Genomic DNA, 24,639 nt, shown 5'->3' with positions numbered 1-24,639 from the left:
TGGGGCAAGACCCGAAAGTTTCACTCACTTTTTTTTTATTATTCAATTTTAATATTTGTATACAGCTCAAGACCTAAGATTACCCTTGTGTGAAGTTGTCTTCAACCAAATCAGGTGACTTTACTCTCTCCCGGCTTCGGTGTTCATGTCAGTCAGAATGCTAGTGTTAAAGGCTAAAACTAGGGAGATTTTGTTCCTAATTCTATATCATTTTAGTCAGTTTTGTTAGCGCAAAATACAGTTTAGTTAGTTTTGTTTTTATATATAAAGCATATTTTTTATTTAGTTTCAGTTAACAATAATTATTTTAACATTTTACTGTCATTTAGCTTTAGTTGACTATGATAACCTTGTTTACAAGAACCAAATCTTAGAATTTTAGAGATTATAAAGTCCAAAAACACTTTTAGATTTTAGCCCAGAATCATCACATTATCATTAGCATCCAGACTTAGGAGAGACTTGCTGTAAATTGGGGCTGTCTGGAAGAATATAGTCCACTAGCAGGGTCAATAAAGATGATTGATCCAACCAGTGTTTTGAGTTGCTTTTCTCATTCATTTGGAACTTTCTAATGTCCTAAATGTTTGACTTTATAAAGTAGAAATTTTCTCTTTTAAAAACTCAAAATGCTTTAGTTTTAAAGTCAGAAATTTCTTCTTTTTTTTCAAAGGGAAATCCCTAGCTACACCCCTGGTCATAATTATGACTTCCCACCTGAAAATGTTTACTTTCTATCTTATTTGGGACTTCTGATCCCATAAATATATGATTTATGTTAGATTTAGTTTGTTTTTTGGGGGTTCTTTTCTCTTTTACTTTTAGAGTTAGATAGGCTCCCATAGAAGAAGTGAACAGCAAATGTGGTATGTTATTTTTAAAGAAGTGATCAGATGTGAATTTCTTCATGAAATATTAATCTTGCAAAAATGTTAAACACTTGCTGAAACAGCAGAAGAATAATGAGCCTCATTTCTTTTTCAAAGGAGCACCACTGTACACCCACGCACGTTAATAGTTTTCTCATTGAACACCTGTTGTGCTGGCCCACCACTCCAGCTTGAGGCCAACTGGGGTTATTTGAAAAAGTCCCACAAATAGCAGTCCTGATACACACCTGTTGATATGTTTAATGAACCTCACTGTGACCCTGGAGTTGGCCCACAGTATCATACAGTAGTCAGCATGTATAAAAACCCAGGCTCAGGAACATAATACACTTAGGAGTCATTTATTAGAGGTGATTTTATGAGAATACAGTTGTAGGGGTGGTAAAAAAAAAAAAAAATGCGCTGACAGTAGGGCCATCCTATATTTGCCCTCAGCTGTCGCTCAGAAGCTAAATATACAGTGTGAGTGCTATGCTAAACATTTCCAGCGTGAGCCAACCCAGCTCACATTACACTGTATTTTTTAAATAAGACAACACAGACAGGGTTCATGTGTCAAAGGCCCCTCGGCAGTGTGGAAGGTGAAGAGGTTAATTCACACTGTGGGGGAGAAAGGGTAATTTTCTTTATGGATTATGTCATGTATTTTTTATTGGCTGTGGTAACAGAGCTGGGGGAGAGTTGGAAGGTGTGATTACGGTGTGTTGTTTTCAGAAGGGGGCAGAGTGTGTTGTGTGGAATTCAGAGATGTGATGAGACTGATACTGCTCTCAGGTTTGTGCTTTACATAAAAGCAAGGCTGCTACTGCCTGTTAGCATTGGCTTATAAAATCAACTATAAAAGCTATCCAAGCCAAAATATTGCAAATAAGCACATAAACCTTGAACAGAACAACATCTAAAAAAAAAGAACTTATTTTCTTTTTAAATAGTCATGTGTAAATGATGGAGTTTTGAAGTATTTGGCTAGAATGACACCAAGCTAGCTTGTTCCTCTTTGGCCTGTCCTGAATCACATACTCGTGTCCTAAATACTAAATATTTGTACTCTGGAAAGTATAGCCTACTCAAATGCAGCACTACTCACTCAAAACTGTTTAAGAATTGAGTGTGGAATGACAGACAGCACCCTAAATGAACGACATATTTTTGATAGGTCGATAACTCTAGTGTTAGCATGCTAGTGCGCTTGCTAATGTTAGCATCTGCCTGCTAGCTAATATGTTACTAGCAACAACAACAAATTTAAATCAAGAAAAAGGCATTTAAGGCAAAATTAGTTATTTTTTTTAAAGTGAAAAATGTTAACATGAAAAACAAGTTACATGAATGTCAAATTCATGATTATAATAATCTGTCTCTTTACAACTTGCTGTTAAGAAAAGAAGTAGTAAAAGAAAACAGAGGCAGTTAAACTCCCATCGCTTCCTGTCAGGGCAAAACAGCAGTGTGCATTTTGGGAACCCGTTGTGATTAAGGACTGTGCATTGCATTAAAGTGTACTATCGTACAGTAGGTACAGGGTACTAACAGAAGCAAGTGATTTGGGACACACTGCTTGTTTATGCTAAACTTAGCTAAGAAGCTACTGGCTGTAGTTTGATACTCACTGTGCAAACATTGAAGTTCTAGAAATAATTTAAAACCCCTTTTTTTAAAAAAAAAAAAAAACAATTTTTATTCATTTTTTTCTTTATGAGTCTTGTGTGAATATTTGGCTAGCATGATACCTAGCTAGTTTGTTCATATTGTTTGTTTATGCTAAACTTAGACATGGCGGTAGTTAGATAATAAGAGGAGGACAGTGGATGAATTTAGAAACAGGGACAACGTTGGGGAGAGACATGTGGCAAAGGGCCTCAGGCCAGATTCGAACCTGTGCGGCCTGCATACATGGTGCGTGCCTTAACTACTCGACTACCGCCATGCCCTCAAAACAGAAAGGTTTTTTTTTTTTTTTGTTTTTTTGTTTTTTTTAACCAGGTCTCGAACTTGTGACCTACTGATATCCAAGCGCGGACACTTGACATCCTTCCACGAAGCAGTGACAATGGCACTGTATTTCTTTAGCACCTTTTATGTTACATATACCTAGTTGGTTATTTTGTATTAAGTAAACAGATACTCCTGTGCTAATATAAAGGATTAAGAGGCTGCTAGAAGAAATTGGTTAGCCAGAGACATGCATGCTTGTTACTGTTGTTCATGCTAAACTTGCAGCTCCTGGCTGTAGTTTTCACTGTGCAAACAATGAATTTTAAGAAATAATGTTATATAGTGTATTTTCAAAAACTCAATCTTTATTTTATTTTTCTTTATGGGGCTTGTGTGATTATTTGGCTAGCATGACACCTAGCTAGCTTGTTCATCTTGTTTGTTTATGCTAAACTTAGCCAAGCAGCTCCTCGCTGTAGTTTGAAAATTACTGACTTATCAGTTTAAGCATCCTATGATATCTTGAGGTAAGAAAAAGCTTCTAGACTCATTTTCCGTGATACCAGCATATTCCTTCAGCACCTCTTTGTTACAGATACCTGCATGGTTATTTTGTATTATGTTAACAGATACTGCTGCGCTAATATGAAGTTTTAAGAGGCTGGTAAAGTCATGGTTAGCTAGAGACATTGTAGCTTCTTGTTGTTGTTCATGCTAAACTTAGCCTGGCTGTTGTTTGATAATTAATGCACTAACTTTTTCTGATAAAGATACCTAATTTGTTATTCTGCATCAAGTAAACAGATGCTAATATACTACTATGAGGATGTGAGACGCTTGTATAAGCAATTGGTTAGCCAAAGACATCAAGCTAGCTTGTGCCACTGTTTCGTTTATGCTAAACTAGACTAAGTAGTTTAGCATAATTAACAATGGGCTTTTCAGTGAATTTCAAGAAACAGAAGCTAGTGTGTTAATTTTTAAGCTGTTCAAGGTATAGTTTGAGTATTGGTTAGCGGATGATGCTAAGCTAGTTAGTTTCACATTTAGGTGATGCTAAACTAAGCTCAGTAGTTTCCCTGACTGTTGTTTGGCATTCACTGTGCAAACATTATTTTATAAATCTTTCACTGTCTATTGTAAAAGAAGAGTGTATTTTCCAAAATGCCAACCTTTTTCTTTTGCAGGTTCCAGTGTTGTTTAAGTCTGTTATGTATATTTCTAAGCTTTAAATAAGAAGCTCAATGTGCTAATTAGTTATTGCTAATGGGTTGAAAAGAGTATTTGGTTAGCATAGGACACTAAGATGGCTTGTTCTGCCATTGTTATTTGATATGCTGTAAGATCAGATAAGCTTTTGTAATCCTTTATAGGCTAATCTTGACGTTTTTAAAAGCTTAGTTTTGGACATCAATTTGTGACAAGAAGTCTTATGCAGTTAACATGTTTAATTATGTCTGCTTTTTTCATTTTAGGCACAAACATAAATCACTCTTCATAGTACATGTGAGGTTGTGAAGCCATGTCAGGTCATACATGCCACATGAAGAGATTCAGTGGTGTTTTGAGAGTGAGGGGGGTTTGGTGGATGGGGTCTCATACACCCCACATACTTGTGCAGACACATACACAACCTGATCTGAACTTAATGTCAGCAGGTTCCATATAAGGATCTGGTGTCCTTAAGGTTCATATGGATAAGTTACAGGGCATTAAGCTGATTTATATCAGTTTGGACATGCTGGTTATTACTGTTTAGACATGTTCATAGACATGGGTTATAGTAGTTGGCTGTATGCTAAAGTTTTAAATGCAATAATAAAATCTATTTTACTTGAGGGAAAAATTGTTTTATTCACATAAAGATGTTACTCGAGTGCATTCATGTAAAATAAAACAAATAGTAAACTCCTGTTTTCCAGATTTTGTAGCTTTCCCTTCCGTCCTCTCATCAGGAGAATACATTAACCATCATCTCACCCCAGAGGAAGCGACGCTCTCATGCTGATCTATGAATAGCTCTCGCTTTAATGCACAGCTCATGTGGAGTAGAGCAATGCATTCACTCGGTTAAACATTATTATTTCATGCCGCCTCTCTGTTGTCTATACAGCAGTTTCTCTTGTTAAAATGTTGTGATCAGTAAGGCTCATTTTAGGTCATATGATCTCCAAGGCTAAAATCGAACCAAATGTGATTGGAGCAGCTCAGCAGATTCGATTAAGCTGATCAATAGTAAATGAAGATTGGTTAACCTACTGACTGTTTATTTTGTGTTTTTCAGGATTAAAGAATGGGTGGACCAGATGCAGAAAGAGTTAGTCACATTGGTAGACACAGCCAGTGGAGTGGAGGATCTAATACGGGTAAGCAGAACTTTCTATAGTTGCTTAGATTAACCATATTAAGACATTTTTAGACCCTTTTTCTCTTTGTTGTTGAAAGGAGATACAAACATGATCTGGCAGGTATTTAAGAGATTTATAATCTGAGTAAAAAATATGGTGTGTTCATGAAAAAGACGTCAAAGCTTCAGGCCTTTTACCTGGATGTTTTACATGACGACGGTTGATTGACATTTAAATGTTTATGTAACTCACCAGGTTAAATTATATTTAGACTGACAGTTTAGCATTTGAGTTACAGGTGGAAGCCGCTAGCTGTATGCTCAGTGTCCCCTCAGATAATTTAAGAGCTTCACCTCTCGGCCATGTCTTAGGCATTTGGGATTTTTTCATGAAAATATCAGAAAAATGAAACAGCTTGTTATGCTATTAATTATGCTGACAGACCACCCAAAAAGCCTGCTCACTCTTGGTTCCAGAATGTGTTCAACTGGTCCCTCTTATACAAGTACTTATATGTATACTTTCAAAATACCTTCTTTGGTTCCCCTTTTGACAAAATGGACATCATTTGACAAAACACCCTCTTTGGTGTCCTTTAAGTGGGCAAAAATAGACAAAATGCCCTCTTTGTTGCCATCTAAGTGGATATAATTGGACAACATCCCTCTTTGGTACCCTGTAAGTGGACAAAATAGCAAGTAATTCCCCCTTAGTGCCATCTTAGTTGTCAAAATTGGAGAAACTGTCTTCTTTGGTGCCATGTAAGTGTACATATTTGTACAAAATAGGACAAAGTGCCCTCTTTGGAGCACTGCAAGTTGACAAAATTGGAAGAAATTCCCTCTTTATTGCCATCTATAGTTATCAACAATGGAAAAAAGTCTTCTTAGATGTCTTCTAAGTCAACTAAATTGGACAAAGTGCCCTCTTTGGAGTCTGTAAGCAGGCAAAATTGCACAAATTTTTCACTTTGGTGCCCTGTAAGTGGGCAAAACAGACAAAATACACTATTTGGTGCCCTTATATCGGGTAAAATTTGACAAAGTGCCCTCTTTTGTGCCATCTTAGTGGGAAGATTTTTACTAAGAGCTGTCCTTGGTGCTTTCTTAATGGACAGAATGTATTAATAGGCCCACTTTAGTATCCCATAGTGGTAAAAAAAAAAAATGGACAAATTGCTCTCTTTGGTGCCATTGTAGTTGACAAAATCTAACAAACTGCCCTCTATGTGGACCAAATTTGACAAAAAGCCCCCTTAGGTGTCTTCGTAGTGGGCAACATTTGACAAATTCCCACGTTATTTTCCTCTTAGTGGGAAAATATTTGAAAAAGGGCCATCCTAATTCTCCTCTTAGTGGGAAAATATTGACCAAGTGCCCCCTTTGATGCCTTTTGAATAGGTATTATAAGACAAAGTGCCTTCTTACTACTACTCTTAGTGTGAAAATTTGGCAAAATGCCCACTCAGGTGTCCCCCAGGTGGGAAACTTTTGAAATAAAAGTGCCCTCTTTTGTGCAATCTTAGATGACAAGATTTGGCAAATGCACTCTAGATCAGTGGTTCTCAACTGGTCCAGCCTCAGGACCCACCAATATCTTTGATGACAAATTATTACCCAAATTTCCCAAAAATTACTGCTCCCAACAGCCCTCTTTGTGGACAAAATGTGACAAAGTTTCCTTTAGGTCACATGTCCAAAAGCAGAGAAAATGCAAGAAAATGCCAGAAGTTTCTTGGCTTTAAGTGACTTTTACTGACATCCTTCCTTGTGTATTCACGTGAAATAAATGGCTGAAAAGCGCATTACTCCACATCTGTTTTATTGGAGTTGTAGTAGGGTTAATCACATAAAACAACAAATGAGATTAAAATTAGGATTTCTGAGTATTTTTCTGTTAATGTAGTCAACTTGCTGGCCCACCACATACAGCAGGAGTCATTTTATAACTATTTTTGCCCCTGCCCTTAAAACCGTCTGAGTTCACTACTGAACCAGCCTATATTGATTCGTGTCTCTTTCATGATCATACAGTCAACAGCCTTGAAAATCCATCCAGACATTATTTATATTCTATTTGGGGGAAATGTGTCACCCAATAACCCAACAAGCATGTCTTTGTTCTGTGGGAGGAAGTCCAACAGTCTTGACATGTTAGCAAGAAATTTGGGTCACAGTGTGAAGATGGAAATTTACAGAGTCTGTAAAGTATCAGAAAACAAACGCCATACATGCAGTACAATTATTTTCTAAGATGACTGAATTTTAGTTTCACTCAGAGGTTAAAAAAAGCAAACTCATGCAGCAGTGACTAAAACTGCCTTTATCATATTTATTGTTCTTTCTGCCACCCACTTCTCTTCCTCTTCATTAACCCTCCTTGAACGACCTTAGCTGTCACAATAAATCTCCACTCTATATTTAGCATCCTCTCATTAGACATAACGCCGCATTCTTCCTTTCTGCCAGCCCAGTGTGTGCACGCTCCGATAAGATCAGCGTCACGACTGTACTGTGATGGCACACCCACTTACAAGCCACATCTGACAAAGGACAAGAAGCTCAGATCCACAGTGATTGACATAATGCATCTGGCACTTGTGATATTTTCCTCCTTTGAGAATAAAATCAGTCGACTTTAAAGCATCGCTGATATAATTACACAACATGCTCTTATTTGATGCTTGGACACGACTTTTCACAATAAATTAAATGCATCAGTGGTTACTGAATCCTTTTTAAATCCTCTTTAAAGTTGTGCATCCTCTCTGGTTTTGGGGATGAAATTGCAAGAGGGAGAGTTGAGTGCAAATATTCCTGATGAAAGACATCATTTGAAAGTCCAACAAACAGATTAAGAGCAGAATTTCCAAGAAATTCATCCTTGATGATGTGCAACAAGATAACCCAAATTTCCTCACTTTGCACCAAAGCAAAATCCACTGAACGCCTCGAGGTAGAAGACGAATGCACGCACGCGGCTCACTTCTTTGCTTCGAATGTCGGACAGTGAAATCCCTCCAGGCTGCTAAATAATTGGCTGTTTGGCATTTATGTTTCTTATTTCTTTTGCTCAAGCATATTCCTCAGCACAGTAAATGGTCCTGTTACGTAACCTGACATTGGAGTTTAATCAGTGGACTTGAAGCTTCCTTTTATAAATCACTGTGCTTTGGTCAGCGAGGTTGGATGAATAATACAAGATAGTCATTAATGCAGAGCCCAAGATACAGCAAGTCAAAGAACCATGGGGAAAATCTTTTTGAGAAGTGCTCAGAACATTTTTATCGTATGTGTGTTTGATCCAGGGGTTTAAAATGTAATGATGCCTGCTGGGGCGTGATCCTCCAGGGGGGACTGGACAGTGTTTATGCTGGAAATACACCAGTAAAAGTTGAATGTAAGAAAACATCAACAATAACAACAACTAAGCAAATGCTGTACAGTTACCTAAGTAAATTAAAGTTCATATACACAATACGAATACTTATACCATGGTCTTGGTGAATCCTCGATTCTGATTGGCTCTTGAAGTTCCATTGGTTTCCATTAATTTCTAATGTATGGACGCCTGTGGAACTTCTCAAGTTGTCCCAGTCAGAAAATCTTTACACTGTTCGAGATGAATGCCCAGCAGTTGTTAGATGAGAGGAGTAACCATAGCAACCTGAGGCAGTCATATATTCTGAGCAGGGAGTACAGCGTTGCCAGCGTCAACCGTCACGCAACTGACAAAAAGATAATGACAGACTTTGTGGAGTGCATTAGACGGTTCAGGCCTCCACATTTTCATTGATACCTGATAACTGGATGCCTCAAAAGGAATTAACCCTTACATTAAACATGTAACATGTATACCCTTTTCAAGTCCAACCACAAATTCTCTATTGGACTGAGGTCTAGGCTTTGATTCGGCCACTCCAGAACATTCACTTTGTTGTCTTTAAACCATATCCATAGCTTTTGCATTATACCTCAGGTCATTGTCGTGCTGGGAAAAAAAATCTCCCAAGCCATAAGTCTCTTGCAGACTGAATAAGCTTGTCCTTCAGGATTTTCCTGTTTGGCTGAATTCATTTTACCCTCTACCTTTACAAGCCTTCCTGCTGATAAGCATCCCCACAACATGATGCTGCCACCACCATGCTTTACAGTGGGGATGGCGTGTTTGTGGTGATGTGCGCCAAACATAGCGCCATGTCCAATGGCCAGAAAGCACAAATTTGGTCTTATCAGACCAAAGAACTTTCTGCCACTTGTTCGTTGATCCCCCACATGCCTTTTGGTTAACTCTGGTCCAGATTTAATGAGCTTCTTCAACACTCTCTAAAGCTTTGACTGCTGAAGAGCACAGCCAACAGTTGTCTTATGCAGAGTCTCTCCTATCTTAGCTGAAGTTTGTAACTCCTTCAGAGTAGTCATAGGGGCCTTGGTGGCCTCTCTCACTAGTCTCCTTCTTGGATAGTCTCTCAGTTTATGAGGACAGCCTGATCTACGCAGATTTACTCATGATTGATGATTTCCTTCTCCATCTTGAAAATTGGAATCACTCCGGATGAGCCCCCAGTTATCATAACCTAACTCAAGGGCCACGACAAATCTGGAACACAAGTTCACTGCAAATAATAATTATTATTGTAAAAATTCAGCAACAAACAAAAGACTAAATGGGGGTTTGAATGCTGGGAAGAATGGCAAAAGATCAAGCGACACAGGGGTTGGGCTTTTACACCTTAAGGTGCTCTGAAACAGAGTATCTGATTCTTTACTAGAAGCAAGGGAACGAATGAACATGGCGGTTATCCCAATGTACACCTCGATCAGAGCAATTCTGCACATGCCCAGATGTCCCTGCATAATCGGAACTATAGATAGAACAGCCTAAATGCTAACCATAGCAGAAGTTACCCTTTTTGTCTACCATCAGTTAACATTGTAAGCTAGAGGAATAGTGTGTATTTCATTTGTACCAAAGGTAGAGTCTGGAGTATGTACAAAATTTACAGAGATGTAAAGTTCCACTAGAAAAAGGTACAGTAGTGGATATTTTGAAAGAAGTTGTTGAACATAATACTGTCGATTAAAAGGACTGTCCTCCAGTGCTTGTGCAATGGGACAATAATGTTAAATGGCCTAATCAGGTTATACCATGTAAATGTGAAGACTGACTTTTATGCAGTCTTCCAGACTGTTTACATTGAGAGAAAGGTTAGACAGCAAACTTGGCCTTCTTCTTGACAGGAAGAAGCTGAATTTTTGCTACAACTGCCATAAATGCTTGGATGTTAACAGTGTTAAAGCTTAAAGACTCTCTCGTCTGATTATTCCAGATATATAAGGACCACAGACCTGACTTCGACGTGGGGTACAACAACCCGAGGGAACTGGTGTCAACAGCTGCTGGGAATATAGAGAAACTCCTCACTAACCGCTCCCAAGCCCTGACGGTGAGTTTGATCTGCTAACACAGCGCTCTCATGTGGTTTCTGCTTCTGAGAGTCAGAGACCAATTTCATTCCTGCCTCCTCTTCGTGAGCATCTTGACTTTGTAAAAGCTGTTATTTTTTTCAGACAGGAACACAAAATGCAAATTTGGTGTTTTTGTGAAATCAGGTCCAGCGTCTCTCCGAGCACAGTGCCTAGTGCCCACACAGAAACAGTCTGCTTCTTCTCATTTCACGTCACTGGAGCATAGCCACTGCTTCAGGCCATTCACTGATCCAACATAAGCAGACATCCTGCAGCTAAATGACTTAATGCAAACTTACCAGTCTGGGTTGAAACATGCCAACTAAATCTAACATTTACATTGTGAGCATATATGTTGAACCATTCTGCTGTTTTGTTTTTGTTCAACTTTAGGAATCCTTAGTCTGTGTTTTGACCAATAAGGCCAAGCTTGCCTGGCCTTCATCACTAATCTATAACGGCTGCTTTCATGGGTTATTTATCGCAAGAAGCTTACACAAGCTGAATGCTTTTATTTGTAGCAAAGTGTTCCTGACAGGGTTAATCACACGGAGCTGAACTCCTTCTTGTTGAATGGCTGACTAGACAATTGAAAGACCTTGGAAGAGCTGTGAGGTTGTGTCAGAGTTGGTTCCTCTGTTTGTGTAAACCACACAGAACACATAGCATAACATTTACATACATAACACAACATTACGTAGTCATGCAGCTGCAGGGATAACAGTTGCGATAATATTAGGTCACCACTCTGGTCCAAACAGCAATATCTCAATTATAGGGTGTGATACCAGAATAAAAACTCCATACAACACTGTTAGAATTCAACGACACTGAAAACTCTTTTAACATCACACAATCAAAAATTTGAAATAGTGAGTCCTAAACCCAGAAAAAACGGCGTTGTAGCTCTTTTGATTCTGTTGTCTCAGGGTGCTCACATTAGACTTGATTGATTTGAACCAAAAATCGTTGACTCTTTCTTGGGAACCGTGACATCATCAGTGGGCGTATCACATTCCAGGTTGTGAAGATGAGCAGAAAAAAAAAGAAAAAGTGGTCTGCTGGGGGGACGAAAAGTTTGGTTGTGATCTGGGCATTGACAGAATTCCAGGTGAAGCTGGAGAGTAGAACAAGTAATAGCATGTTATATGCCAAACTTGTAGAAGAGATGGCAACGGCTGGGTTCATCTGAACACCAGACCAAATAATTGATTTACTTAAGAAACTGAAGAAGGAATACCAGCACTGCATGAAAGACTCGGGCAAAAGTGGAGCTAGATGTGGTAATACATGTCCATCATGTCCTCCCACTTTGGTTCTGCTTGAACTGGTGTGAACATGGGCTGGTTCACCAGAAAGCCCCAAGGTTCTGAGTCTCCAGAACAGAACCGGTGCCAGAACCAGAACCGTGTCTGTCTGAAAACACCCAGAGAAACCTAGTGGATGGGCCGTCCCCAGTAGCATTGGTGCAGTTATCTTCTAGTGGTGCTGGTTACTACATTTTGGTGCTGAAAATTGTGAAAAGCTGTTGTTTGATTCTGATGTTTAAGTTATTTGACCTCTTTGACCTCTTTTTTTACTTTTTCAGCCCATTTTTGCCTCTATTAACCCATTTTTGTTTCTTTCTGCCTTCTGTTACCTCTATGAACCTCTTGTCCTCTTTTCACTTTTTCGGACCTATTCCTCTCTTTCAATCGATTTTTGCCAATGTAAACCTATTTTTTACCCTTTTAATCATATTTCACCAACCTTTCTGCCCATTTTGCCATGATTTAGCTACATTGGCACTTTTTCTGCCTGTTTTGTCTCCGTTAACCTATTTTTGTTATTTTCTGCCTTCTTTTTGCCACTATTTTTGCCACTATTAACCCCCTTTCACCACATTTTAAGCCATTTTTTGCACATCGAACTGTATTTCACTCTCTACATACTCATTTTTGCCACCTGTAACCCCTTTTCACCACATTATTCTGTTTTTTTAACTTCTGTTAAGCCTTTTTTCAAAACTTTAGCCTATTTTTTGCTTCTGTTGACCCAGTGTTGCTACTTTAAACCTATTTGTGCCGCTTTAAATTAGTTTTTGCCACTTTGAACCCATTTTCCTCCCTTTTTACCAACCCCATTTTGTGGCTTTACTCACATTTTTCCACTTTTTAACCCCTTTCATCACTTTTTCTGTCATTTTTGCCACTTTTTTTTCTCTGTTAACGTATTTTTGCCACTTTCTACCTATTTTTTTGCCCCATTTACCAATTTTTCCGTTTTTAATTATTTTTGCCAATGTAAATCCATTTTTGCCTCTTTTAACCCATTTTTATCCCTTATAGTTCTATTTCATTTCCTTTCCTGCCCATTTGGCCCCATCTTAGCCATTTTTGCCACTTTTTGAACCCTTTCCACCACGTATTCTCTGCCTGTTATACAAATTCTGTAGACTAATCAGACACAGGCCGAGTGTTGCTGTGATTATAGACATTCAATTTTTATTGTTAGCATGCTCGTATGCGGATGCTAGGGTTCGAACTCTTGCTACAACTGAAAACAACTTTGATTAATCCTTGCAGCCTTCCACTGCCCCTTTCTTTAAAGACAACAGTTTCCAACCAACTGAATTAGGATCAAGCACTCCTGCTCTCAATCAATCTACCTCCAAGAGCTCCAAATATCCAATTAAAGCCCAACAGCCTGTTGCCATAGTTATGTTGTCATTGATTACTCCATCAGTCCACCTGAGCCTTTTGTTTTTCTTACCTCCCAATAATTGCCAGGGGATTGGGGATGATTAGCTTTAGGTGTAGTGGTGTCACACCGTGGGAGACAAACATGACTGCTCAGTTTACTGATGGATACAGAATAGAGATGTTAAACTACAGACTCTGTCCTTCCATTTGATCAACACCATCTGCCGTGTTTTTCACCTGTGCCAGTTAGCGACAGTTGTTTGCTGGAGGTGTGAAAGCAGCGAGGGAGTCGGAGATGTTGTATATACATTTTTTTTTTAGCTCGGCACCATATGCTGATGTTTTTATCCCTCTCAGAAAGTGTGCTTTCTTGTCACTGCATTAGTGTTGAGTAAAAGAGGACCTGCGGTGGTGTGGAATACTGTAAATGGCGCTTTGTATAATGAAGTGGAGTCAAGCCAGCTTTATGGCGATCAATTTATGTAAGGGACCATAAATGGTGGCTGTGTCCACTTAGCTGAGTCATGAATTGAAATGGAAGGGGGGAAAGGATGATGGCAGTGTCTGTTATAGCCTTGACCTGGCCTACATGTTATTTTTCCATACACATGTTTAAATAACAAACACCCTTCATTATCCACATTCTTTCTCTCCTTTTTGTAATTTCTTTTTGTGTCTACGCCTGATTACACACAGCATAAAGCAATCATGTAATAGAGCAATTGTGTGAGAGTTTATAGCCATCTGTCTGAGATGAAGAGAAAGATTGGTTGCTATAATGTGCATGAGGGAGAAATGATGACGAGCAGAGGGAGAGTGGAAGGAAGTTCATAAGTGCACTAAGCCACACCTCCCATGAGGCAGCATGCAAAAGGAGTAGAAGCCTATTACAGGCCTGCCGTCCATTAGGAACCTTGGCCTTTTAGCATACAACCCAAAGAGCAACGCTCTCTTCATATTTGCACAGCATTGCTATTCAACATTGTTGTAACAAAAATCTCTCTGCAATTTAGATATAGGGATGTTCCAAGCTGACTCATTTCTCTGTTGGTTTAATGGGAATATAAATTCAAAGTAGCCTAAATACCAAAGAAAAGAATCTGAAAAAAGATCAAAATGAAGTAAAACATGGCACAAATGGGTAAAAAGTCAACAGAAGTGGCAAAAATTGGCAAAAAAGTCGCAAAAAACAGCGCAAAATGGGTGAAAAGTGACAAAAAATGTGTTAAGGGGTCAAAAAGGGCAAAGAGTGGCAAAAAAAGTGGCATCAATGGGTAAAAATGGGTACAAAGTTATGATGAAGGGGCCGAAAGTGACACAAAATGAGCAAAGGTGGCAAAAGCTGGCTAAAGTAGGCAAAAGCTGCACAAAGATGTTGCACATCTAGGCAAAAAGGGGTAAAAAAAAAAAAATCAAATGTAGGCAAAAAGGGGGAAAAAAACTATAAAAAAGTGGATAGAAATGGGTCAAAAAGGGCAAAAATGGGATGAAACAAGGAAAAAAGCCAAAGAAGAGGCAAAAAATGGGCAAAAATGGCAAAAGGTGGCCAAAGTAGGTAAAAAGATGCAGAAAAAAACAGCAACAATTGGTTTAAAGTTGCAAAAGATGTGGAAAAAAATGGATGGAAAAGATGGTTTAAAAGAACCGTAAATAAATAACTTTAACATCAGAACCCAATAATATTTGACACACTGGCAGCTCCTAAATAAAGTAACTAACCAGGATGCTAGCACCAATTCTACTGATCCAACACACATGCATCGATATCATCAATAAATCACAATTAGGGAGGGCCCATTCTCTCAGTTTGTCAGGGGCCCAGCCACCTCTGTGGGCAGGCCCTTAATGTTGGCACCATGTCGGACTATGCAACACAATTCTTGTCCTGTCTTGGCCAACAGACTTGTAACACTAGTAGGATGGACCAGACCAATCATGGTGCTGTTGTCCAGACTTTATCTGCTGTCTTTGCAACTGTTAATGTAATGAATTTATAGGTCATCGAGGAAGCAAGATTGACGATCTTGGTTAAAACAGAATTACTGTGTCTGATACTAACTACCTCGTGCTTGTCATTTTTGTCATCTCAGTTCCTAAATTAGCTTAAAACAGCTAAGCTACACGAACACTGACACATTTATTGCTTAAGACAAAAAATGGCCCTTTGAAAACCATTGAAAATGACATTTTTGATCCCACATTTATCTTAAAATAAATTAATGCATTCCTTTATGTTAAGATTTAATTTTGGACTACTAAGTTTCAATTTGTAATGTTTATATTGTCCACCAGATGGCGCTACTATTTCCCATTCAAAGCCTTTTCACAACTGGTGATACACTTGGAAACCACCATCGGTTTTTCAGGCCCTCAGGACATCCAAACCAACACCAGGGGTTCCTAGCAACCCTACTACCCACCCAGACTGTACCTTAGGCCTCACTTATTTGCTCGATTATATTCCCATGTTCCTGGCAATATGCAAGGACATCCAAAAGGCAAGCGGGGTTGTGTCGATGCTGCCTTGCTCGATGGTACCCTCGGGCAGGCTTACTCACCATTACACACCTTACTTTAGCCTCAATTTTTGGCCCAAACATGGTTAAAATTTCTGCACGGTGTAAGTTTAACTGACTATTCATTTAGGTGGTGAATTAATAGTGTTATATAACCTTTAAGTTGGCTTGTCCTAGCCTTACTTTGAGATAACACTTGAATTCTGATTTATCATGAAATCCTGTAGTCAAAAATGTTTTGACATTGGAGATGATTTGACACGTCATAAATATTACTTTGTCCACCTTATCTCCTTTGAAAAGTTAAAACATAAAATAACTTATATTTTGTGATTTTAGGTCCACAATGCTAGTTAATTGTTGCGTCTAAGTTATAATACTGCAACTCCAACACTAGATGGTGCTGTTGCTCCAGTTAATAGGTCTCTCACTCTACTTTCTGGATAAAAAGTAGACATTGTAGATCAATCAGATGGTGCAACAGCTGCCAAGGAGTGAAGCCAAATACACTAATAGCTCCCCCTGCTGACTGGCAACAATAAAGGCCATGAACCCCCACCTTTACTATGTTAACAGATGGGGCAAGGGTCAACCTGTAATGTTAAAATGTGCAACAGATAAAATTTTGTCAAACCTGAGACCTGCTGTAAGAGTTTAAAGTTATCGTAATGAATTTGATAAAAAAAAATTCCTTTTTCTGAGTACTTTTGTTTTCATTAATTATTTAATGCAAAAAGAGCGGATGTAATGTCATCATCAATAGCTCTGTTGACAAAGGCAGCTCCTTGGAGTGTCATAGTTTGAGGGTCAGACATCACGACCTCAGTGTGGTTCTTCTGCATGGTTTCATAAATCGCCAGAGAAGTTGCTTCATTTCATTAAGATCTCCTTTCTGTTCACTCCTTATTAATGTTTCACATTTATCGTCTTTCTAACCCCTTTCCCACCACCAATAAAAAGATAAGTAGGACATTTATATGGATATTGAAGGACATCATGACCTAGCCCTTTAAACCCCCTGAAATGCTCCGTATTATACCCCTTGTTAAGCCGTTGTCATGCATGAAATCAGCCGACAAGACGTCGCCTCTCTGACTGGTGGCATCTTCCCCTGTGCTGGAGCAACTTGTCTCCCCTGGCTATGCTTCTCAAGTGTTTATTTGTTTATGCACATGTGTGTCTGGCTGGAAGTGTGTTCGTCTGTGATTGTCAAAGAACACAATCCCATTAGAATGATGGCTGATGTCATTAACTTAATCAGGGCCCCCCTGGAATCGCTGTCCGTCAATCTGACATCTACCCGTCCTGTCACCTCAAGTCCATCGCTGTGTTTGACGGCCCTGCCCCCTTGACATGTAATCTCTCAAATGTTGGCAGCTGTGGCTAGTAACAGAGAGACCGGTTTTTCATCACATCAAGGATCATATGGCATATTTGTCTGATAAAATACTTGTAGTTTCTACTGTCTATTGTCTATGTTCCTACTAAGAAGTGCAGACTAAAATGATCAGGATTAGATTCATACAGAAGCCTTCAGCGGAAATTCATAGACACATTCTGTTCAACAATTTTCTCATGATAACAAGTAAATTTCAGTTGTTTTACTTTTACAGCTTATTAACTAATATCTTGTTATCTTCAGGAAATAATGCTTTTGTTGTAGATTTAGTTAATTCAGTCATTTTCTTGAGACATGTTTTCGCAAGATAGCATTAAAAGGGATGTTACATGGCATGATACAGCATGGCATGATAATACAAGATATGATACAAAAGGATTTCAGAGATCCAAATAGAACTAAGTGTAGGATAGGTAAGGACCAGATATGATACAATATGGTAGGATATTAGGGGTGGGTAAAAATATTGATCGATGCATTACAATACCCCCCCCCCCAATTCAGTATTGATTCAGCAAATACTCTGAATTGATTCACCTCCTGGCCAATGGGGGTCGCTATTTCACATTGTATGGATGGATGGATATTTTTGGTCAAATATTTATTTTTAGATGTTTTATTGCTCAAAAATGTGAGGTAACTTACCACATGTGTTCACATGGGCATGAAAATAATTATTGAAAATTGTCAGTAGGTTATTTGTGTATTTCTACTTCTTACTCAACCGACATCAAAGCATCTAAATCAATATTGAAGCAAATCGATATCGAAGCGTATCACAACCTAAAGAATCGAAATCGAATCGAATCGGGAGGTTTTTAACAATACCTAGCCCTACATGATATAATAAGATACGATACGATACGATACGATATGATATGATGTGATAGAATATGATACAATATGATAGGATACGATACGATATGATAGGTTATGATAGGACAGGATACGATAGGATACAATACGATATCATAGAATGCAACATGATAGGATAGGTTAGGATAGGATACAATATGATAGAATACGATACGATATGATAGGATACGATATGATAGACTATGATAGGATAGGATAGGATCTGATTTGATAGGATACTATAAGATAGAATACGGTATAATAGGATACAATACAGCAGGATACGATACGATGATATGATATGATACTATGTGATATGATATGATACGTTGCAATGGTACGATACGATACGATATGGAACGATAGTTTATTCAGCGTTACTACCATTATTCCTCCATTAAAATATCGGGGAGGAAAAAAATCACTAATCACTAATAATCAGGCCTTTGCTGACTGGGAGGGGGTGAGGGAGATTGGGCCCAACATCATGATGAGATGTTTTTGCTAATTTCCCTTCTGTAGTCAGGTTATTAAATCAGCTGAAGCCTTGATCAACTCATCACATTTAAAAGAGGTTTCATTTAGCTTTGTTGTTATGTTTTTGGTTATTTTTTCCAATGCCGATGTTGATTTCTCCACTAATTTAAACGCTGTGCTCTGTTTACTGTCAGTTTATTTCTCCAGTCTATCAAAGCTGTCCTAGAAACATCATTTCCTTGAGTCTTTTTAAGTGTCAGTCAAGATCCAGTACTGAAGGACAGTTTTTCACTGAGTTGTTAAATATGGAGTTTGATGCAGTTTCACAGCTCTTCGGTCTTGCCGTGTCCCTTTATTTTCATGTAACACAGATGTACTGTATCACTCTTCTTCAGTCAGCGTATGAAACCTAATTCCTCAGGCATCTGTTTCAGCTGTTTCATGTTAATGTTCCCAAAGCGTTGTTGATCTGACTAGGGGAATGAATTTAGTTTCACAACCACTCCTGGGCGATCAAAGAATTCATCTCTTTCATGTTGCGACGCAGTCTTCTGCATTCCTTATGCCTTGTCTTTAAAGGGACGTCGAGTAAAAGTGGGATTCCCAACAGGAATGAAACCACGGCAGAGCTGAGAAGTGCGAAACTTTTTACTTCAGAAACAACCCTGAAAGTCTTACTACCTGCTAGCACTATAGCTGACTGTTTTGTTTTCAGAGGATTTCTGTGATACTCCACAAAATGAGTCCGATTATTCAGGGGAATACAGTGGCTAACACATGCACTAGTGCAATCACCTCCTCTTCTATTTAGCGTTGTCACAACCCTCAAACCCTCTCCGTAGTCTCTTTTCTTGTCACATATTGTGCTTTATTTCTTCCTCCCTCCTCCTTCCATCCTCATTGCTCACAGCTCCCTCGTAACTTCCTCTCCCATAACTTCACCCTGATTCTCTGTCACTCTTCATTCCCATTTTCCTGGTTTTGCCTTGCCCCCTATTCCTCTTTTCTCCCCTTCTGTCCTCTCATATCTCTTCCCATTTGAATGGATGTGTCTGTGTTTGTGTGTATTTGTGTATGCGGCTCAGTCTGACTACGGTATGATGAATTCATTCTGAAAGTAAGAAAACATTACACTTTAAAATTTGATGGTCTCTCTCCGTTTTGCTTGTGTGCCCGTTTCCAACTTCTTGTTCAGCCTGGCCTGTCTGTAGTGGCTGCAATGCCCCAGTATGTACAAAACAAGCAGCATAAAATATTTGCTTATCTTTCTATCCACAGACTTTTTAATTTAAGCAGCGTTATAAATGTAAAACATACCTTTTGTTATCTACTTCATTTCAGTATTAAGGGTGAATGGGGCCTAGCTTTTGCATACCTTATTCTTAGTGGTCTAGAAATGTGAATTCCTACGCTGTCTGCTGTTGTAGCTGGCCTCTGAGCATGTTTATTATTTTTGTGTTCATAGCTGTCATTTTTTTGTACGGGCAGAGCCCATTCTCAACATTGAACCAATGTAGTCCAGTGTTTTCAATGCCCAGCAGTCTCGGTGCAAAAAAGTCCTTGGCACTAGCTGCTTTTTGCTGCTGCACTCAGACCGATCTCAGTTGAAAATAGCTGAACCCTGGATAAAATAAGTCAAAAATGCCTTTCCTGGAACAGGCCTGTACACGGGATTGGAGGGGCCCCTGACAAACCCAGAGAATGGGCCCTGCTCCGTTGTGATTTGTTGCCACTTTTTGCAGTTTTTAAGACACTTCAACCACCTTTTGCCACTTTTAACCCAATTTGGCCACTTTTTGTGCCAGCAGTAGCCTATTTTTGCCACTTTTTCCCCCATTTAGACCAATTTTCCACAATGTTTGCCACTTTTAGCAACTTTTTTTGCAACTTTAAACCAAGTTTTGCCACTTTTTTGCAGCTTTTAAGACACTTTCACCATCTTTTGCCACTTTTAACCCATTTTGTGACATGGTTCCTTATCCTGCTGGAATTAGCCATCAAAAGATGGGTACTCTGTGGTCATAAAGGAGTGATCATGGTCAGCAACAATACTCAGGTAGGCTGTGGCATTTAAACAATACTGTTGGTAAAAAGAGGCCCAAAGTGTGCCATGAAAATATCCCCCACACCATTACACCACCAACAGCCTGAACCGTCGATACAGGGCAAGATGGATCCATACTTTCAAGTTGTTTACGCCAAATTTTGACCCTACCATCTGAATGTTGCAGCTGAAGTCGAGACTCATCAAATGAGGCAACATTTATCCAATAACCATTGTTCATTTGGGGTGAGCCTATTCAAATTGTGGCCCCAGTTTCCTGCTCTCTGTTGGTCCTCTGCTGCTATAGCTCATCTGCTTCAAGGTTCCACGTGTTGTCCGTTCAGAGATAGTACTCTTCATACCTTAGTTTTAACAAGTGGTTATCTGAGTTACTCTTGCCTTTTTATCATCTCGACCCAGTCTGCCCATTCTCCTCTGACCTCTGACATCAACAAGACAATTTTGTCCACACAACTGCCGCTTACTGGATATTTCCCTTTATCAGACCATTCTCTGTAATCCCTGGAGACACCAACAACCATGCCTCATTCAAAGTCACTTAAATTCTCTTTCTTCCAAATTCTGAGGCTTGGTTGTAACTTCAGCCAGTCATCTTGACCACATCTACATGCCTAAATGCATTGAGCTGCTGCCATGTGATTGGCCAATTAGCTATTTGTGTTAACAAGCAATTGAACAGGTGTACCTAATAAAGAGGCCAGTGAGCGTAATTTCTGCCAACCCTAACCCTAGCCGACTTAATGCATGGCAAAGTTTGGCATGATGATGACTGATGACACTTGATTGCACTTGTCATTTTGCAGCAGACTTGACCTTCGAAAAATACAAATATTCTTGTTGATCTTCTTAACGCTGAGCTGACTGTGTGGTCTGCCGGATAGCTTAATCCAAAGGAGGCGCTTATGTCTTTATGTGAGGTTTAAGGAATATATTTAAGTGTCAGAGATAATGCTGCCATGTTTGATGAGTTGGCAATGAAATGTGTTAGATTCCAGCACTATAGCAGGTTAAAATACAGAAGGGAAAAACACAATAGAAGGATCCAGCTGCCAGCATCTGCCCTGCATACAATCATTCTTCGTCTTTGTCACTTTCTGTGTGTCGATGACTCAGACCCTCCTCCACTGTACTATGCTCCACTTGCCGCCATATCCAATCTGAGCTTATCTTTATGTGACGGTGTAACTGACTACTGTGTACATTTTCAGTAAACTCGCACGTAACGCACTCACTCAGACACTCTAAGTCCACATGCTCGCTACACTGACCCCTACTTCTTCTTCCTTGAACCTGCCTTGACAGTCAAATGGCCTCTCTGATATCCAGGCCTCTTGTGACTCCTCGGACTCTGTTCTCATCAATTATTGAGTTGTTCCTTTTAACCAATACTCTTTGATGGGGTCTGTGGTTAACTTCCCCTCAGGAATAGGTCATTAGTCTTCCTGCGGTGACACTAGTGGAGATCTCATGATAGGTTCATTACTCATAAAAGGAGCAATATTATGTGGAGGATGCAAAGCAAAAAGCTCCAAAAGCATCTTCTCGCCAAGTCATTTTTAAGTATTTTAAAATGTCAGAGCTTACACAACCTGTAAGGCGACCTCAGCCAATAGACTGGAGTGACTACACTTGTTTTCCAACACAAACAAACAGGTGTTAGTAACAGGTATAAACTTGCTCTAAGAGAAATGTATCATTACTTATACCTCTGTGCTGATAGCTGAGGCTGAAGGTAGTCTGTTTTGGGTGGTCGGTCCATTAGTCCATCCTTGCAACTGAGTGATGTTCCAGGCTATTCTTGTGAGTGCAGCATCTTAAGAATGCTAGGAGGGACTTTCTTTAAGCTTTGTAGAAAGGTCCACACTCCTTCAGGATGATATCATTAGAATTTGGAGGTCATAGGTCAAATGAAAGGGGGACTCATGCTCATCTCTAGCTTGTGGACACAATATATCAAGAACACTTTTAGGGTGTTTGTGCTCAAACTCTTCAAAAATACCCACTTTAATGGCAGTGAACTGCTTAGATGTTGGAGCTTAAATGTCAGGATCATTGGGCCTAATGTTCATTTCTTCCTTTTTAGTGTGTATAACCTATCCCAAGAGCCCTTTTGGGATTCTTTGCAGAAATGTCCACTCTGAATGGAGAAATGGAGAAATGGAGGTCAAAAGTCAAGATTATTTAGCCTCAAGTTTATACCTTGCTTGTGAACGTAATATTTTTAAGAAGGCTTTAAGAGATTTTTATTGCAAACTTTGCACAAATGCATTTTGCCTCAATTGTAAATTTGAAGTCATATGTCATAGGGCGAGGTCATTGGGTCTCATTTTCATCCATAGCTTGAAGACGTGACATCTGGAGAACCTTTAGAGGAATTTTCTTTAAACTTTGTCGAAAGGGATCTGGCTGCAGACCTCCATGGTGGGGCATTTTGGGCTTGTCTTTTGCAGACCTCTACCATCGGGTGACCTCAACCATGGGCAGGAAGTGAAGCGCTAACCCTTTTTTTGTTTTTTCTTCAGTTTTTAATTTTATCCCCCTCCCCCTTACCCTAATCCTAACCTCTAGGGTTCAGGTGCCTAACCCTAACCCTCCTTGGTTTTTCCTTAGTTTGTGGTGTATTTAATAAAAATGTATCCCCTTTGGTAAATTTTTGATTTTAATTAATAAAATTCTGCTGTTGGAAAAAAAAAAAACTTTAATACGGTAAGCTTCTGGTTCCAGCTTGGGTAATGTATGCCACTTCCTGCCCCACGATCGAGGTCACTCCATTGTAGAGGTCTGCATCTTAATGATGAACTTCTTTATTTGTCGTAGGTTAGAGGTCAAGGTAATTGGGCCTTATGCTCATGTCTTGCTCTTGAACATAATATCTCAAAAATACTTGAGTGGTTTTTCTTGATCTTTGAAAAATGTCCACTCTGACTGAAGGATGAATTGATTCCATTTTGGAGGTCAAAGGTTAAAACTTAAAGTCAGTGGGCCTCATGTTCACCTCTTGCTTTTGATGTGATATCTAAAGAAGGTGCAGAGGAATTTTATACAGTTTTTGAACAAATATCCACTATTATACAAGGACTAGGCTAACTATTCTTGTTCAGGTTCTGAAGGTTGAAGGTTAAAAGTTGAGGTTAATGGGTTTATGTTTACCCCTTGTTTATAAAGGCAATATCTAAAGAATTCTTCCAAGAATTCTCTTTAAATTTCGCCCAAATGTCCACTGTGACACAAGAATAAATTGATTCTGATTTGGAGGTTGAAGGTTGGAGGTAGAAGTTAATGGGCCTTATGTTCACCCCCTCATTTTTTAAGGTGAAATCCAGGGAATCGTTTCAGGGACTCTCTTCACAAGAATGAATTGAATAGGTCTCGGAAGTGGAAGGTTAAAGTTAATGGGCCTTGTGCTTCTTTGTTTCTTGTGATTGTAACGTCTAAAGAATGTCTGAAGGGATTTTGTTCTTTACAGAAATGTCCTCTCTGACACACAAAAGAATTGATAAGGTTTGGGGAGTTAAAGTTTAAAGGTTAAGGGTAATGGTCCTCGTATCCTCCCCCTGATTATAATGGTAATATCAAAAGAATGGTTTGAGGGACTCTCTTCACATTTTGCACAGATATCCACTCTGCCACAAAGATTAGCGGTTCAGGTTCTAGAGGCTAAAGGTAAAAGGCCAAAGGTTAAACTTAATGGGCATCATGTTCATCTCTTGCTTATGAGGGCAGTATCTTCAGAATGGTTTTAGGGGTTCTCTTCAGATTTTGCACAAATCTCTACCCTGATAGAAGAATGAATTGATTAGGTTTTGGAGGTTAAAGGTGAAAAGTCAAAGTTAATGGGCCTTATGTTCCTCTGTTCCTTTTGAATCTAAGCTTCAAGAATGCTTTAAGGGATTTTGTTCAAATTTTGATTTAATGATTATAAACTGGATGCCAATTTGAAGCTCACTGGGTCTCATGTTCATCCCTCACTTTTTAACATAATATCTCAAGAATGCTTTGATGGGT

The 24,639-nt window shown here is 39.1% G+C and overlaps 1 protein-coding gene across 2 annotated transcripts in view; it reads left to right on the top strand.

Annotated features, from left to right (window-relative positions):
* LOC121505378 (voltage-dependent calcium channel subunit alpha-2/delta-1-like) overlaps positions 1-24,639 on the top strand; it is a 167,712-nt gene that overhangs the window by 35,527 nt on the left and 107,546 nt on the right. For both annotated transcript variants that reach the window (XM_041780651.1, XM_041780650.1), the window contains exons 2-3: positions 5,110-5,191; positions 10,503-10,619. In XM_041780651.1, coding sequence (XP_041636585.1) covers positions 5,110-5,191; positions 10,503-10,619 — 199 coding nt within the window. The remainder of the gene's footprint in view (positions 1-5,109; positions 5,192-10,502; positions 10,620-24,639) is intronic.

This window comes from Cheilinus undulatus, linkage group 23 (genome assembly GCF_018320785.1).
Source record: "Cheilinus undulatus linkage group 23, ASM1832078v1, whole genome shotgun sequence".
Taxonomy (NCBI): Eukaryota; Metazoa; Chordata; class Actinopteri; order Labriformes; family Labridae; genus Cheilinus; species Cheilinus undulatus.
The sequence above is the reverse complement of the archived record's forward strand: the minus strand, read 5'-3'. Positions and strand labels throughout refer to the sequence as shown.